General features: G+C 35.0%; 1 protein-coding gene across 3 annotated transcripts in view; it reads right to left on the minus strand.

Annotated features, from left to right (window-relative positions):
• The window catches only part of LOC123675778 (Krueppel-like factor 5), a 217,032-nt gene that overhangs the window by 6,023 nt on the left and 192,571 nt on the right, over nucleotides 1–18,438 (minus strand). For all 3 annotated transcript variants that reach the window (XM_045611291.1, XM_045611289.1, XM_045611290.1), the window contains exons 5-6: nucleotides 1,993–2,101; nucleotides 239–444 (exon numbers count right to left, since the gene is read on the minus strand). In XM_045611291.1, the coding sequence (XP_045467247.1) occupies nucleotides 239–444; nucleotides 1,993–2,101 (315 nt within the window). The remainder of the gene's footprint in view (nucleotides 1–238; nucleotides 445–1,992; nucleotides 2,102–18,438) is intronic.

An 18,438-nucleotide genomic window follows, 5' to 3' on the forward strand; every position in this document is an offset into this window, starting at 1 on the left:
TGAATTCAAAAAGCCGGAAATCGAGGAATTAAATAAAAAGAAATTCTATAATGAAAGACTCGACAACATGCAATTATGAAATACGTAGGTACGAAAATATTGAATACAATAATTTTACCGCCTTTTTTTCGGAGATATATATTTATGAATTTCATTTCATCCATATTCAAAACGATTGTGAAATTGTGTTCTTTTTTTCATTAAGACTGAATTAACCCGAAAAGATGCACGTCCTCACCTGTGTGCGTCCTCTTGTGTGCCTTGAGATGAGAACTCTTCGTATAGACCTTGTGACAGCCTGCCACGTCACATCTGTGCACCTTTCTTCTCCGTACAGAAGTTTCTGGGGCATTTCTGTGTACTTCGTTGTTGTTATTATTGTTGACGATATTGTTGCTACCTTTTCCGTAAGTTACCTCTAAGGTTGGCAGTCTGGATATCGTTCTGTAATGAAGTAAGTAAATAGAATTGAGGACAGCTTGGGCACTTTTAGTATAAAGCTGAATTAGATACAAGACGCACTATAAAGTACTTATAATCATGCGCCAACCAAGAATGAAGAGATACACTCAGGTTTTTCAATATTTACAGTACAAGAAAGCTAGGCTATGTAACGCTTCCAACAGCCAGGGACCGTATTCTCGACAAGTGATCTTTCAGAACGTATACGTTCATTCAGTGTTCAGAGCACTGTAAGTACGTATACGTTTTGAAAAATCACTTGTCGAGAATACGGTCCCAGATATCACTAACTCACTTGAATGGAACAAAACATGTTTTATTGAAACAAGTTGAGCCTTTCACAGCGCTTCTAATTGGTGATGGCTGCGGAAAACACAACTTGGATATAGGTTCATGTAATTGTAAAACGATTGATGCAAAGCGTTGAAAAAACTAATCTTACTTTGCTGGGAGATTAATCAAGTCGCATAAGAAAATCATCACTTCAGAAAAGAGATAAAAGTTCTGTTTGAACGCAACAAACATGACCATTGGCCAGGCGCAAAAAATTTTGTTGTTAAGAGTGCAGTTGAGCAAGATAAAAATCAACCCAGCAGATACATGTGCAAATGTTCAAAAATGGCAAGCTGAAGGACTGAGAGCCAGTTTTCAACCACCACGATGTGACAGCCAATGATTAGGAGAGTAAGCATCAAAAAGGACTCGACTGCGATTCTAAGTAGGAAGGAAGACTGAGAAGCAGAAGACATCATCCAAACTTCTAAAAGAAATATCATCAAATGGTACGCAGATGATTCAAAAACCACGATAGAAGTCGGAGCTGGTTCATCTGGAACAGAAACCAAGTGCTGAATATCGTTAGGCTTCTGTTCAAGTGTCTTTCAGACAGAAATACTTGAAAACGAACCTAGCAATATGACATAGCAATATCTTCTGATAATCAAGCTGCTATACCTTAGACAGAAAGAGAGCACGAATGACTTTTATTGGTTGCGTACTTTTGTGTGCTATAGAATATTTCATTTTTGAGAGAGAGTTTCTTTTAAGATATGGGGATACCGAAACTTTGGCGCAATCTCCCAGGGATTCCAAAAAATTCCCTCGGAACTTCAATACTGGAAAATTAAAAAAGTATTTGCATCTCAGTAAGAACATGCTACATCCCCTTATTAGCTTCATAACAGGACCATGTGAGGAGATCCATAAAATCTTGGAGTTATCCCAGGTGGAGAGTGGAGTTCATTAGAAATTTGGAATTGGAAGGCGAGCTGTAGATGGTGCACAGTTCTAATAGGGGGCCATACAAACTTATGAGACAGCTTTTGAATGAAGTGATTTTTGTACAAAATCTGAATGTTCGCACCTGCTTAAAATGAAAAAATTTGAAAAATACATATTTGCTCATTCATAGCATTTTAAAGGCGAATAAATGTTTCACGGCCAGCACGATATGAAGAAGATAGTCATATTATAATTAAGGATTCTGAAGTGGTCTGATTCTTGTTAGAGCAATGTTGATTGGCTACTTACAAGGAAGAGTCCTTTATCCTTTGCAGAGCGAGTAGGGCAGCTGTTGAAGCGGCATCCGTCATGGGTAATCTCAAATCTGGCGTTGTTATCACATTGCAAATAGGAATATCTGGAAAAAAATTAAACAGTGCAAATTTGGAGAAAATATATGTCCTTAAATTAGTACCTTTCTAAATAGTAATGTGATTATGTAATTTATATCAGAATATAATGTAATGCATTTTTTTTAAGTTTCGGTGTATTTTTTCATATATTTCAATTTTTGTGAGTTTATAGGCTTGGCCTCAACTCTTTACCTTGTAATAATAATAATAATAATAATAATAATACCCTAATTCCCTGACCCGGGAAGCTGTAACCTGTCGAAGGGTCCCTGTCCAGGGTAACGGACGAAGCCGTGTGGAAAGCAGCTCAAGAATTCTCCCACCGTAGCTCTGCGGATCGTAAAAAGCGATCAAAGGCCGTCTCCCCCACGACACGGAGGAACCCATGAATGATGGTGAATTTAAGGAATCGAAATATAGAGCCGCTGCCTGAGGTTCGTCAGGGCGTGTCTGGAGCCGGCGCTGGACATGACAGTATGCGGGACGTCGGTGACAGAGTGCTAAGGAGACGGGCGTCTGTCGATCAAAATGCTACGCCTCCACAATCTCAACATTCTAGGAGAAGAATAACACGAGTTTCTCCGACTGCTGAAGGTGCTGTGCAGGATCCCCAACCAGCACTCACCCAAGCAGGTCTACCAAGAAGACGCATGAAATGGACAAGTTCGATAAATGAAACGATCATGCGCATATACTATGAAGTAACTAATATGGAAGAGGATAAAATAGGCTACCGGCAAAAGCTGTTTGCAGAATTCCACAGAAACTATCCCGAACTTCAAGTTTCTGAACAAAGAGTAGCCGACCAATACCGGGTCATATTGAGAAATAAACTTGTACCCGATGAGAGACTTAACACAATAAAAAATGAAGTCCAACTGAGGCTACAGAATAGGAACCCCACTAACAACGAAGTGACAATTGAAGAAAACTACGATTGTGCTGGAAACCAACACAACATCAATGCACAAATTAATACTGAGGAACAAAACAGCGGAGATTTGGCACTAGCAAGAGATGAGCAATGGCGGAATATACAAACTGCGACTATGGAAAACCGAGAAGAAAGTCGAAGAGATCTATTAGAGCAATTATCTGTTACAATGAATAGATATTTTATAGAATTCGAGGGTACTGATCCTCTTAAACGACCAATTCTTCCTAGACTGAAGACATCGAAAAAACTCTCACATATTCTGCACATAATGAACAAAGAGATAATTCCACCGTTTTTTTCGAATGACCAAAACCTAGAGTCATTGCATCTTATTACCTACTGTGCAGCCTCTACAATATCAGCAGTGCTCGGTGTGAAGCCAAAACCTAGAAGTGAGCAACCAGCACAGAAAAAACAGCATAACAAACCACATTGGCAAAATAGGCTAGAAGCAAAAGTACATAGCCTCCGACAAGATATAGGACGGTTAACACAATTTGAAAAAGGTTCTCCGTCGAGAAAACTACAGAAAATAGTGGATGCAATTATGGATCGCCATAGGCGACATGCAAACTACGACGCCAACAATGAAAGTGCTCAAGAAACTCTAGATACACTCAAACAAAAATTAAGTGTATACTCTGAACGACTGAGAAGATACAATGAGAGCTATAAACGAAAACATGACAATATGATTTTTGAAAACTCCGAAAAGAACTTTTATAGAATGCTTAATGAACAAACGTCAACTAAATTAGTGAGTCCTCCAAGCGCCGAAGATATGGACAGTTTTTGGACCGATCAACTGTCAACACCAACTCCTTTTAACTCCAAAGCGCATTGGATAAGAAGAGAGGAGAAATCATGTGAGACCATAGAGAATATGCCACATAGTGTAATAACGTCTGAAGAACTACAGGAAATATTGAAGAACACTCACAATTGGAAATCTCCAGGCCCAGATGGAATTCACAACTTCTGGTTGAAGAAGTTTTGGTGTCTGCACGGCAGGCTAGTCGAATACATAAATAACATAATACATAATCCAACAGAAATGCCAACATTTTTAACAACAGGTATCACTTACCTAATACCGAAGGATTTTCAAAACACTATGGATCCATCAAAATATAGACCTATAACATGCCTACCAACAATATACAAAATCATCACATCATGTTTAGCATCTCGTATCTACAAACATTGCGAGAAAAATAAAATAATAACAACACAGCAGAAAGGATGTTCCAAGAATGCACAAGGATCGAAGGAACAGCTGGTAATAGATTCCATCATATGCAACCAAGCCTTCAAGAAACATAGAAACCTTTTCATGACTTATAATAATACAATAGTAAGTATAAAATTATGGAAGGATCATTGGGTTTTCATTTGAATCTGTGTACCTACACATTTTATATTTGCAAAAGATTATAAGAGATGTTCACTGGAAGAATTTTTATGGAATCTTTGCATTCTGAGAATAACTTTTATAAATTTGAGATGAAGATATACGTCGACACAAACAAATTATATTTGAAGTTTATTTCTTTGGTACTAACGTCTCTAAATCAAAGATGAAGATTCTGAATGATCAATTTTTCTCATAGAAAAAACTGCGTTCTGTTAAAAATGTTTTCAAGGTATCTCTGATAATTTCACCGAAAATATAATTAATGGAAATGAAGGCTGATGTAAAGTCAGGATTCATGAGAATTTGTTAGAAATTAACATCGTATGAAATTTCAAAGTATCATGTCACAACCTAGTTGAAGATTTCTGATTGATCGTGTTCATGATTTGATGTTTACTTTCATAAAAATATTTCAGTGGTGATCAACGTTTTCCTTTCGAAAATCGAATTTGAGGACGGATTCATCATCTGAGAGTCGAACGTTATGGTTTGAGACCATTCCTGGCTCAGAATTCGAAAAAAACCAATATTGTGACAAAATATTAGAGAGATTGGTCTGGAGAACGAGCCCTCAAAAATTGAGATCCATCCAAAACAGTAAGTATTTGATAGTATATGTAGAAACAGTTCTTTACTTTTTATCATAATAAATTGTGATGATTTTTGGACGGACACGGTATCACCAGGAAAGGCGAGGCTGAACATCGTAAAGTGCGGGAGGGGCGAGCCAAGGACGTCCATGCGAAGATGGTACCCGACCGAGTGGTACCGGTACCATATGTGCCCGACTTGGTGCGTTCTCATAGATGAGACGATGATGATGAGAAGCGTATTGTCGTAGCTAAGGTGTGTTGCACACTTGGCGATTTGCACGTCGAGTTTTGATTCAATGTCTTCTCTATTAGAAGCAGTTCCAGTTTAAGGTCATTTCGGACCCTGATTATAGAAAATCTACGAGCCCCATTGGCACTGAAGGGTTCTTTTTTGGAAACATTTCTGGAGGGGCGTATTTTGGTATTATTATTATTTGAACTGGGGTCGTTTTGCTTCGGTAAGCCTTCCGGGAACTGCGACCATGCAGATCTTTTGTTCACTACCCTACTCATTCATAGAAACCCAGGGAGGTGGTCAACGACGTTAATAAAATTGACAACCTCCATAGGGGCCTTGGCCGTTACCTCTCTGGTATCCAGGACCGGCTTACCCATGTGAATGGTTCTTAGGCCAGCCAGCTCTGGACACTTGCACAACAAGTGTTCAGCCGTTTCTACTTCCGATCCACAGAGCCTGCAAATCTCATTTTCGTCTACTAACTTTCCCATACGGTACAAATGATGTTTGTACCGACAGTGCCCCGTCAGCAGTCCCACCATCACCCGAAGCTCTGCTCGCAAGAGCGAGAAATGAAGTTAACAACACAAAACTCCCTGTAGCAATGTTCTTTCGTAAAAAATCAATTTCACTAACGGCGATTGAGCAGATTCAATATGTGTAGTGTGCGGCCACCTTTAACTTAACTCCGTAACATTTCCGAAGGCAGTTTTAAAACCAGTTGGCAGAAACAGCTTCTCATGTCGTCTTCTTTAATGATCGGTTGTCATTAAGCTTTGTCAATTTTATCGTTTCTATTGGTTCTTGAACTGTCGTCTATTCGCGGAAAAGTTTGCTTTTTAGGTTCGAGACTTAAGGATCTCGCTATGTCCTGGATGGAATTCTTTTCTATTCATCACGAAAATCAACTGCGAAACATCGAAATGAATGCAGACGTTAGAAGATGCTTGATCTAGAAATAGCATAACAGAAATCTATTGTTTGATTGTTCACGTTTGTCCGCAAAGAATACAAGACTGATGAATCAGCCGAATAAAACAATAATTAACTCAACGTTATGATAAGAAACACAATGGATCATTTCTGCCGATGGTTTAATTGGCAAAAATGTATAGATTTCAATGTAATAATTCAAGAGAAGCGTAGATATGAGGTAGGTGTTGAGATTCTGTTTTCTTCCTTCTCATTCTCTCCTAATTTGCGCTGTTCTCACTGCATCAGCAAATACCTTGTTTCTTATGGTTATTGTATTATACCGATGTACAGGCTGCTTTCTGAGTTTACATTTCTGTCAGTGATGATACGGCAGAAAGCAGACTATCTTAGTTTAAATTCCTGATCTTTTCAGTTCAACACAATATTGACAGAGATTTTCAACAAAATTTTTCTAGACTCGTTACTTCCTCACTTCTGTGATATCATTGTTGACCGAATTTAGCTCATCAAAGGCTGTGTTTAGGTTCAGTGATAAAAAATGATACTATATTGCGGAAGTTGAAGGTTTTCACGGACAGATTGTTTGTTTTTGTTTAAATTTCCATGGTCCATTAGATTCTTCTTCTGACGTTTCGTTCACTACTGCGGTAATAGTCTTCAGAGGATTCTTGGTGGGGATTTTTCCTATATGCATCGAGTTACAATCTGCGATCTAGGAAGCTCTGAAGATTTTACCGCACTAGTAAGGCGAGAAATTTTATATATGTGAAATAATCACTTGGAGAGTATCTTCATGTTTATCACCAGAATATCACCAGAAGAAGAGATAATTGAAAAATATCAAAAATTATTTATCTAATATTGACACAAACCGTTGGAGTTGAGATCTTGAGTATACATATAATATACATATGTATGAAATAAGAATCGGATCACATCATCAGAACTATAGAAAATTCAAGGAGAATATTGGAAAAAACCTCATTTTCTTGTGGCAACAGATCAGACCGAGTTGAGGTTTTGAGACCGAGATGGTGTCCTCCCTGGAGTAACTGTACAAACACTCTTATCACTGGTACAGAAAGACTAGAGGAGTACGGAATGACTATAAAAAATTAATTTCTGTCTTTCTTCAGAAAGCTTTGAAATTCATGGAAATAATGAAAACATCATCAGAACCAAACTTATCGGCGGAATTCATTGGAACTTGGGATGTTATTGACACATGTCGAGGTCGAGTCAGAGAAATATTAATCATTTGAATATTGTACAATCGGACTCATTATTCGTCATTTTAAGTGTTCAGGTTGAGAATATCACTTGGTATTTCGAATTTAAATTTACTTTTCAGATTTACAAAAAAAAACATAAATTCATCTTCAATACGCGGTGTCACCCAAAGTTATCACATCTAACATTCTTTCATTATGAAAATTTGAAACTGGACATAGTTCGAAAAATTCAATTTATTCATGATGGAGATATCTCGTGAAAGTCGTGAATGAATATGAAGAGTGAAAATATTTTTGAAAACACAGTGTACGTCTAATAGATGATAAGAATTTGCTAATATAGGAAACAATCGATAAGTGAAACAACAATAAAGAACAGAAGAGAGATATGGACAAAGACAAAATATGCATTTCTCGAAATATATTTTGTGGTCATTTTCTAAGCTGAAAACATGGTGACAATTTAAGTTAGTTATTATTCATTATTACTTATTGATTGTCATCTATATTGCTATAACATTTTGGATTTATAATAATGACAAATAGGGAATATGCTGATATTAGAGAGGTATAGAGAGGTATTGCCTATAGATTGCGATTAATAAGAAAGAACATGAAATCTTTGAAACATCTTCAAATCCTTTAAGACGCATTGGTACAATCGCAACTCTCATATGGTATTATTGGATGGGGCGGTGTGTTGGATTGTCATAAAAAAGGCCTAGATGTTATTCAGAAGTGCATCCTGAAAATTATGTATGGAAAAAAATACACTTTTTCTAGTAAAGAGATCTACAAAATATCCGAAGCACTAGATGTGAGACAGATTTATGCTAGTAAAATAGCAGTAAACATTTACCTACTAAAAAAATACCTCTTGCACTGAAAGAACATAAATATTCGACTAGAACAGAAAGGGACAATTATGAAAGACCAAGAGCGGAAAAAAAGAATCGGACAAAGATGCTGAACATACATAGCCTCAAGACTGTATCCAAAAATAACAATAAATATAAGAGAAATAAGAAATTTGAAAAAGTTCAAAAAAGAAATGAAAAACTGGTTAATTGAAGAAGATAGAACAATTATAGACAATCTAATGAACTCTTCATGAATTGAGTTGGTAGTCTTTTCAAAAGAAATGAGATGATAAAAAAAAATTCACAAGATGAGTCAAATTCCCGATTATGAAAAAAAAATCCTGATTATGAGTAAAATTTCCGATTATGAAAAAAATTTCCCAAATGAGACCAATTAGACAAATTTGATTGTGGAATAATGGTGGAAAGAACTGTATTTTATTTTTTTGATGTCGTTAGAATCATATTTTTATTTTATAGCTGTAAACAGTTATTCTAGAGATAACTCACAGTTTATTTTTCTGAGTTCAATTTGAATGTAGTTATTGTATTTGAATAAACTCATTTATTATTATTATTATTACGTTCGGATCTGATTTTCTCTTCCCTGTTCTATTTTTTGTGACCATCTGGTAAGTCATCACAATGTGAAAATTCTGAAATTCATCATTTTGATAATTGAGATACGTTTGAAAAACCTTTCAGTTCTCAAGGTGATATACAACAATTCATTATAAACTGCAATACGAAAAAATTGAAAGAATCGAATAAGCCATTTCCCCAAAGAATCAAAACGAATCTTCACTGAAGAACATAGTGAGAAAGGTTGTAGGTATACGCCCTCAAGACTAGCTAACAATTTCCACAAAATCGACATCCACTCCTTTCGAACATTTCCCCCACCCTAATTTTATCTATCCTTTCGTATCGATAAAAGTAAGTAGAAGCGAAGCGTATTGTTTTCTTCCAAGGCCCTCTATCCAGTTCACCGCGAGATCGCATCCTGCTCTTCTTAAGATCCGGGTGGGCGTGTTTCTAGCCGAATGTCAAAGGATCCGTCACAGCTTCTTCATTTTTTACATCCAAACGAATCCAAATGTCAAACTTTCAAAGCAGGCTCCGATATTTCAACCAGTAGTGACAACGACAGAACCTTGAGAATGCGTTGCACTGATGGTCATTTTTCTCTAATGTTCTAGTTTTTAAGGTCTAGTTGTCTGAACAAGGAAAAGGAGAATAGCGAGATCACAAACGAGACAAGAAAAAATAATGACCAATAAAATATGACCTTGGTCGATGCATCCCGTTTGGTAAGTATTATTTATTAAGTATACTCATGGATTCTTCATATCAACGTTGATTAAATATAGCGGTGGGAGGAGATATGTCCGGTTATGAATGAGGTTAAAAACAATTATTTTTTCCGTTTGATGATTTCTTGAATATCATCTAAAAAACTGATAATGGCGGAATAGGTAATAAGAAATGATGTATGTGGATGGAAGTAGGCCCCTGAAATATGTACCTATATTAAATAAGCACGACGCGCGTATCAAATGTCAAACAGCATCCCAAAATCCTGGTTCATCCAACAGTGCCTCAACAGAATCTTACCGAAATTCATCCAACTCAAATTGTCTAAGGATAACATCTAATCAATTAGAGCGTTAGAAAAATGTAGTGACTCAAAAATGAGACTAGAAAATGGTTCAGTTTCCATGATAACTTATCCATACCTTCATATAAAGGTACCACATTTTGAACTATTTTATCAACTCCAATCGGTTGAATTTGATCTATAAAATGATAAAACCAAATAACCTATCTCCATCACAAATCACAAGAAATATGTTTTTCTATCTGAAAACCTAGAAAATCTAATATTCAGAGTGTTTCCAAATTGGATGTGAACCTTGGAAGACCTGTTAGTGTGACCATTTGCTTTTGTTTGAGCTATGTTTAGTAATAACCAAAAATCAACAGTTTACGAGATATTTGAGTTCTTTTTTTTTTATTTTTTAAATATTTCTCATCTTACTTCATTTTTCGTCAATTTTCTCTACGTTGAACAAATTTGATTATAATTTTGGATTATTTTCGTGGCCAGCGAGAAGTCTGGATCTTACATCGTTAAAATAGACGAAGCAGTAAGAAGATTGATAGTAAATTCCAGGAGGATATTTAATTAATTATTTTCTTTTTTCTGCTTCTTTCTTCTCTCAAATCAAAATCTGCTGAAACAAAACTAGTGCCTTCATTCTAACGAAAACTTTTTTAGGAAATAAATATGAAATTTGGCAAATTTTTGAAATAATTTTGTCATACATAAATTGTGGAATTCGAAAGTTGCAGACAGAATGATATTAAAAATTAATTAATTCTTTCTTCATGTGCCAAGTCTCAAATCATACTACATAATTCTTATTCAACATCTAATACAGCATAGTTTTGCTTTTTTCATACATATCATATCCTTTTCTAATGAAAATAATCAAGAATTCGAATAAAACTTGGTCAACGTAGAAAAAATTGACAGAAAATGATGTAAGGTGAAAATTAAAAAAAAAACAAGAACTCAAATATCACGGAAACTGTATATTTTCGGTAATCAATAAATATGGCTCATTCGACAGCAAATGAGTGATACTAACATCTCCCTTAAGGTCCACGTCTAATTTGGAAACACCCTGTATAAACAAAAAAAACACAATTTCAAATAGCAATTTTCATGGCCGACTTATAAATTACTCAAATACCTTCTACTCCCTAAATACCTATAAAAATTATCAACATTTTAGTTTGCCAAACAGAATTAGCACTAGACTCAAACTTCATCAGAAAAAGTAAGAAACTATTCCAGAATAGAATTATGTTCTATAAGAATAAAAAAATTATAAAGCAAGATCGATACTCGAATCAATTCTGACTGAAATAAAAATTTAATGAAGAATAAAGTCATTGAAGAAAATATCTATTGTTACTCTATCCAGAGAAAATTATGACATGAAAATAAATGATTTCTGAAAAAAATAACCTTCATAAAACCAAAAAAGTCCACTGTACCAGTTTGATAAATGAGTGAAAGAAAACAAAGTGATTTTTTCTTATTTCATTTAATTTGGAAAACCACATTTTTCCGGGAACCTACATTTATTTTACAAATGAAACAACTACCTAGTATACTTTCAGACTTTATATTTGATTGCTTCTTCAAATACAATAATGAAATAAATTGCCTGTGTAAATCCAGTTAATTATGACAATTATGGATTTTTATGAGGGATTGGGCGAGTTATAAATTTTCAAATTGGCCTTGTTTATTTGACTCTCTTGAAACCTATATTAAGCGATTGTTGTAGCTATACAGGTAAAAATATTACAGATGCAATCTTAGCTATTGACCTACGGCCTCTTGCTTACGGTAAAAGATGCTCTTCGTATTCGAGAGTTTTTCTGCAATATACCCATCTTCTTACGGTGGTTGTTGAGCCGGACGAGCGGGAAAGTCTGCTTTACGTAACCCCTGCCGACCTTGGCGATTGCGTCAAGCGCGTTTCGAAAGATAATAGAGATCGGAGTGAAATCTGAGCGGCCGCAAACAGAGCTATTCTCGAGCTGGCCACTAACGAGGAAGCATTAGCTAATTATCTTAAGTGGTTAATGGATTAATAATTTCGAGTAATAAGTAGACAAATCGAGTGTGACGGAAAAAACTGACGGAGCGCTTTCGAACTGGGGGAATTACCAATAGACTTGCACGATTCTGTTTTAGAATATAACGAAAAAAAAAACGTAAGATGTGTTCACAAGTCTTGAAATAAAGATGTCTACCTAATTCAAGTTTTTTTTCAAGTAAACAACTCTTATTAAGAACTAAATAATTGTTAATGTTAGATCATCTAATGGGACATAGCCCATCATCCAAATCTATAATAAATATCTTCATTATAAGCAAGTTTTTGATATATTAATACTTTGGAAGAGAATGGTATCTGAACCAGAGTAGAGGTATGGGCGGAACACCATATGATATTTTCAAAAATGAAGAAATCTGTTACAATTACTTTAGATGGGAATTATTCTATTTCCAATTTTTAATTATATAACAATTGGTTCGCTACACATAGGCCTCCTCAGATTTTATATTTTGTACAACTAAAAAAGTTAACTACTATGTAGCAAACAATTAATTGTTATTTATATAATTGTATAAATTGAATTATGAAAGTGGATATAAAATAACTGTCATTTAATTTCAATTTGAATAATTTCCATAGAGTGAAGATCAAGTAATTCTAATGATTGAAGTAAGTACTGAAGTGAAGTCAGCAGCTTTTGAGCTCTCGTTCATTTAAGAACCAATTTCGCCCGTGTCTTTCATGTCGATTTCTTCCATCGATTGAAGAAATCTATCTCGAAGACGTAAAAGTTTTGGAAACAGAAAAAGTCAGTGATAGTAATTTCATTATTATTCGCTCGAAATGAAGTGAAACAATGCTTTATTGTGATGGATTTTCACAAATCTGAATTTTTTCGACACATTTGCTCTCTAAATTTCCTCCTAGACAGAAATTATATTTTTAATTTATATAAAGAAACTCGAGTGCACAACATCCTGATAAAATCGAAAAAACTGTCAACATCACTTTCACTTTTGAACAACTCTGACTATACTAGCTTTTTTTATTTCGGCACAGTTGAAGGCGCGTTTTGATGAGAGTACATGAAATGACAGTTGATTCACATGACAGTTGATCTCGAACTGTGAGTGAATAGAGAGCTACTATCCTCTATATTCACTCACTCCTACCTAATTGAGATCAAAATTAATTTCTATAATCCTTTTGAGCTGACTTCTTCATTTTATCAAAATATAGTTATTTATATTTCAAGTGCAGTTCAAAATTCGAAAACGAGCCATGAAGTGGCGAGTTTTTGAATGAACGTGTGTTAGAATGAGCCTTCTGTATTATACATTATTTTCTCTAATTCTGTGGTTATTCCGTTCATTCTTCCACATCTTGTAGAACAAAATCGTGCGAGAATATATCAGAAACGCACAGTTTTCATGGTTATATTTTATTATTCTATGTTGGCACTCCGAACTTTCCGCTACGGCTTTATCTGTCAATTCATCAAATTGCCTTAAAGAAATCAGTTCTGCCAACCAACATTTTTCAATGCAAAAATCACTAAATTATATTTATGGAAATATTTCATTAATTTCAATGAAAATGCAATGAATTAGAGAAATTATTTTCTCTAATTCATTCGGTATTTTTATAAATATCGCTTAGTAATTCTTGCATTGAAAATGTGGGTTGGCAGGTTTTCTGTATCACGAATTTGACAGATAATAGCTAAATCCGTGGCAGCAGGGTTTCGAGTATCAACAAATATTAATAAAACATAACCATGAATTCTTGCGTATTCAAGATATTTTCACACGATTTTGTTCTACAAGGTGTGGCAGAATCAACAGATTAGCTACAGAATTAGAGAAATGAATATCGATTATTCAGATATTATTATAATTATTGGATGAAAAAATATTGATTTATTGGAGATATAGGTATTAGTATCTGATAACATTGGACGAATTAATGATATTTGTAATATTTGTTTATCAGTTGTTCTTAATGAGTACTTACATATATTCATATTCATATTCAATATCTATTATTTCTACGAAATTAGGTGTTTTCTCGGCTTAACCCTTTCAGTCATGGCGTACACTTACACTACAGTGTACACATATTTCCATTGATTTTCGTTGAGTCCCCTTTTCTTCTCTAGCTCGTGTTTATTGTTTATACTGCAGTGGTATATATATATATATATATATATATATATATATATATATATATATATATCATATTATTTTCGGACCAAATCTTTATATGATGTGAGTGAAAGTTAGAGATCCTATTTTCATTTCTTCCCTTTATTCCTTTCTAACCAGAAAAGGTTCAAAAATTTGGGACAGGATACGACATTCTCTTAAAACATATCAAGAAAGGAGTGAGTTTAGATTTTAAACATTGCAATACATTTATTAAAAGTGTAATTTCCAGTTAATTTTCTATAACGATTCGGAGGAAATATGAGTGCAAAACATAGAATCGGTGCAACGCAGCTGGTAGCGGAGATTGGGACGCTCGGACGAAGAAGAAGAAATGGAAGAGAACGCCAACCTTGATCAACGACGGACGAGGTGAATAATGGGCATCCTTGTCCCGGAACGTGGGAAATTAGAGTAAACTGGCGCGCTCTGTGAGAATCTCCAAACAACGTGCCTAAAGGGGTATGACGAAATGGAGCGGCGAGCGAGCTGTACGATTTCGAAACGCAAATAATTTGCATCTCTGTGGCCTACCGATTGAAACCATAGAACATTGTTGATTAAGTAGAGACGGGAAAATCGTTTTTACCCATAGATAATAATAATAATAGTTTATTAAACATAAACATTGATCGCAGAGGCAAGAGCCTGTACGCGATTAATAATTTACAATTTTCAAAGATAAAGTGCATATTTGATGAGTTGATGAATATAATCAATATTGTTCCACCATAGCTTCTGTAAAGGTTCTATAGAATACATAACAAGTTTTCACCCATTTGATAATACTTCACCCAATAAGCCCCAAGCCTAACCTTCAAAAAACACACTATAAAAAACATCAATATAGTCACCTTCAAGAGTGAAATTTGTGAAGCACTAGGTATAGTGATAGAGAGAATTGTCGATTTGATAGTTGTCAATTGATTGAGAAAAAAGATGTCGAAATCAAAGAATTCCTAAAAGAGATCACAGCTGGAATCGGCAACTGGAACCCTGGGAGTGGCTCCATTGCTTCCACACAATTACAATGAAAAATTTAGAAATACGAGTAATAGAATCATTCAAGAGCATTTCATTTCATTTCAATCAGCAAATAGCAGAACTCAAAACTGCTTTGGTTGTATTATGAAGAAATAACAATTGATTTAGTTGAGAATAGACAAGTGATTCCTTCCAATGATGAAATATGAATTACAAGACATTCCACGATCAGATAGAATGGATAAAAATATCCGTTTATCAAGAGGAATACCTGGCCCAGAAAAGTTGTCTGATAATTTAACATTAGAACAATTTAAAGATTGGCGACAGACAATTTTCAAATGTTCAGTTAGGAACTTTTAGGAATGTTAGAAACTGAAAAGGGTGATAAAATGTTAGATGCTGAAAAGGCGTGATATGATGCATTAGATTTCTTCCACTATATAATTATTATCCTAACAAAATTTCTGCTTATACACGAGCCTTCATGTAGGTAACTATAAGTTCATCATGGGATTCAACCTTTAGCGCGCGAGGTAGATACGTGGGTCCTTGGACCTGCTTTGAATCTTAGTCAAATGATATTATCGCGGATCAAATTACAATTATAAATACAACACCGCAGCATCTTTGGAGGGCATGTCGCTCTTCCTCCGGTATAAGAGAAAGAAATTACGACACACCACGTTGGCGAAAACATACTCAACCAATTTATGGGTCGTTGTAGTGTCTAGAATCAATAAATGGTAAGGTCCTTGGTCATCCAGACAGAAAAATATAGGAGCACCATAAATTGCAAATAGTGTCCTAGAGATTGCTATGAAATATTTTCTCCAAGATGTCATCTGCGAGGACTGAAAGACCCAAAAAGCTATTTTCCTGATACCAATGCAAACTCTCACCTTCAAATGGACTAGTTTAGTGATGTTGATAATACTATATTTGACACGATAGAATTAAAATAAAGAGCAAAACTGATAAATCAGTGAAAACATTTTGAAAATCCATCAATAAATGACTGAGAAATGGATTATTTAAATTTACGTATTTTAGCGCGGAACGTCTTTGGTCTGTGACGTCACGGCTCTTGCCTGTGATCGCTACACCATAAATTACGTTTAAATACTTAGCCGCGCCAAGGCTCTCGCGCCGTTTGTAGTTGTACAGTGTAGTTTTAACTCGAGTTTTGTTTTTATGTCACCATAATGGAAGAAGGCTTCGTGAAAGGACAAAGTGACAATTTGCCTAAAATAGATATATTCGCAGTGATGGAGTTTTTTTCTTCAAATCCATCTTATGTCAGTGCAGAAATAAAAGGAGTTGAACTTTTCAAGTAAGTATCTACTTTTGAGTTTTCTTCATCATGGTTCAACTTATATCGATGATTTATTTAAAAAACGTTTCATAAACAGTTTGTAGTTGAGTACTGGTTGTTGAAGTCTATCAATGGCAAAACATATTTTTGTGAGGAGTAAAAAGTAAAAAGAGAAAAAAGTAATTTATATGTATGTATATAGTAAGTTATTTCAGCCATCGTGAACGAACAAAACACGACACGAACGGCACAAGTGATTTTACACCAATGAATTCGTAAGCACTCTGCGAATACCAGTCGTCTAGTGTGTGACGTCACGACACTTACACTTACTATGAAATTATTCTTCCAAGCGCAATTTCAAAGTCCCATAACTTTTTCATTTCTAGAGATATTTCAATGATTCTTCCACATTTTCGTTTCATTTTACTTAATTTTTGAGAATTAATCCTTAACAAAAAAATGAAAACTAGTCCATTCTTTAAATTCAGAGGAGCTAAAGTAGTGGAGAATAATGAGGTATTAAAAGGCGAACTTGTCGAAACCCCATCATTTAATATGAAATATTAATTGATCTGTAAATGGTCCTGAGGCACTACTCAGACCGATAAGTTGAGATCGGGTGGATTCTGGAGGTGTTGAGAAAACACTCGAGATAGTTTCACACCGAACAAGATCGATCTTATCGCGTTCGGTAGTATCGACAAATCAGGCCTTCATAAATTATTGCCGTCGATTATAATCGAATTATTCGATCGATAAATGATCGCAAGAGCTTCCCACAGATTATTACAGGTGGTGATCTGCGTTTCGAGCCTCTTATTCGAGTATCGCTGTCACTTAATGAAATGCGGTAGCGGTTTCTGTCATAAATTGTTTAGAGATCGAAATGAATTAATGCTTTAAGAGCATTCGGTTATTCTTTTATATGTCGATGATTCGAACATTTTCCGGACCATAACATCGGTCGAAGATTGTCTCGAAATCGATGAGGATCTCGTTAGATTCTTGAAGCACTCCTCACATGGAAAACTGAAGCTGAAAACATTCTAGTGAGGAAGTCGGTCACTATTGACTTGTGTACTAAGTTATAAATGAAGGGAAAAACTGAAGAGTAAATAAAACTAGCCTATGTTTCTGCCCACAAGTGGAAGCATTTTAAATAATAAAAATCAATTTGGAGCTATGGAGAAACTCTCAATTTGGCAGAAAGCTAGCTGGTAAAACATAAAATGCCTAAGAACCCTGTTATGTTCACTGATCAGATTTTGGTTTGAACTTTTTGAAATAGACCACATGTTGCTTTGGCTAGAACTTCTGTAAGGTAGAAGTTTTCAGAATTCGAAGTCTCGCTGTCAAATGAGATGTCAAGTGTCAGTATTTTCAAATTTTGATTCTTCGAAAGGATGTATGCCCTTCTGGAAATTTAGTGATCTCCCAAAATTAAGTAGGGATAAATCTCCCGTTTTGTCCCAGGTAGAAATGATACACCAGGATCTTTATGAAACTTGAATAGGAAAGCATCATAAATGGTAAAGTCAAAACAAAAAGGAATTTGTTCAGAACTGTTTGAAACAAAGACTTTTTAAGAAGTTCTGAACACTTCTGAATAATGTATAGGTACACTCAAAATTAGGGCAGAATCACAAAAAAAATTCAGAAAAAGAAATTAAATTAGATGAATTTGAAGATATTTTCCAAGAAGAAACCAAAATTCAAGTATAATAAGTAGCGAAAAAAAAATTAACATTTCAATGACAATAGAAGCGACCTAAATGCAGTTTCGAGTATAGATGTATCTGAAAAATTTCAAGCTTTGTGCGAACTAACATGTTGTTTGAACCACCAGAACCACCATCTATATAAAATAAACGACAACGATGACACTTATAATAAACCACTTCTCATATAATAAATAAAATAGTTCTGAAGTCTCCAATAGGTGAATGAATGTGTGCTCATAAGCTGTTGAGATATTTTGAGATTTTTTT

The sequence above is a fragment of the Harmonia axyridis genome, chromosome 3, assembly GCF_914767665.1.
Source record: "Harmonia axyridis chromosome 3, icHarAxyr1.1, whole genome shotgun sequence".
NCBI classification, from domain to species: domain Eukaryota; kingdom Metazoa; phylum Arthropoda; class Insecta; order Coleoptera; family Coccinellidae; genus Harmonia; species Harmonia axyridis.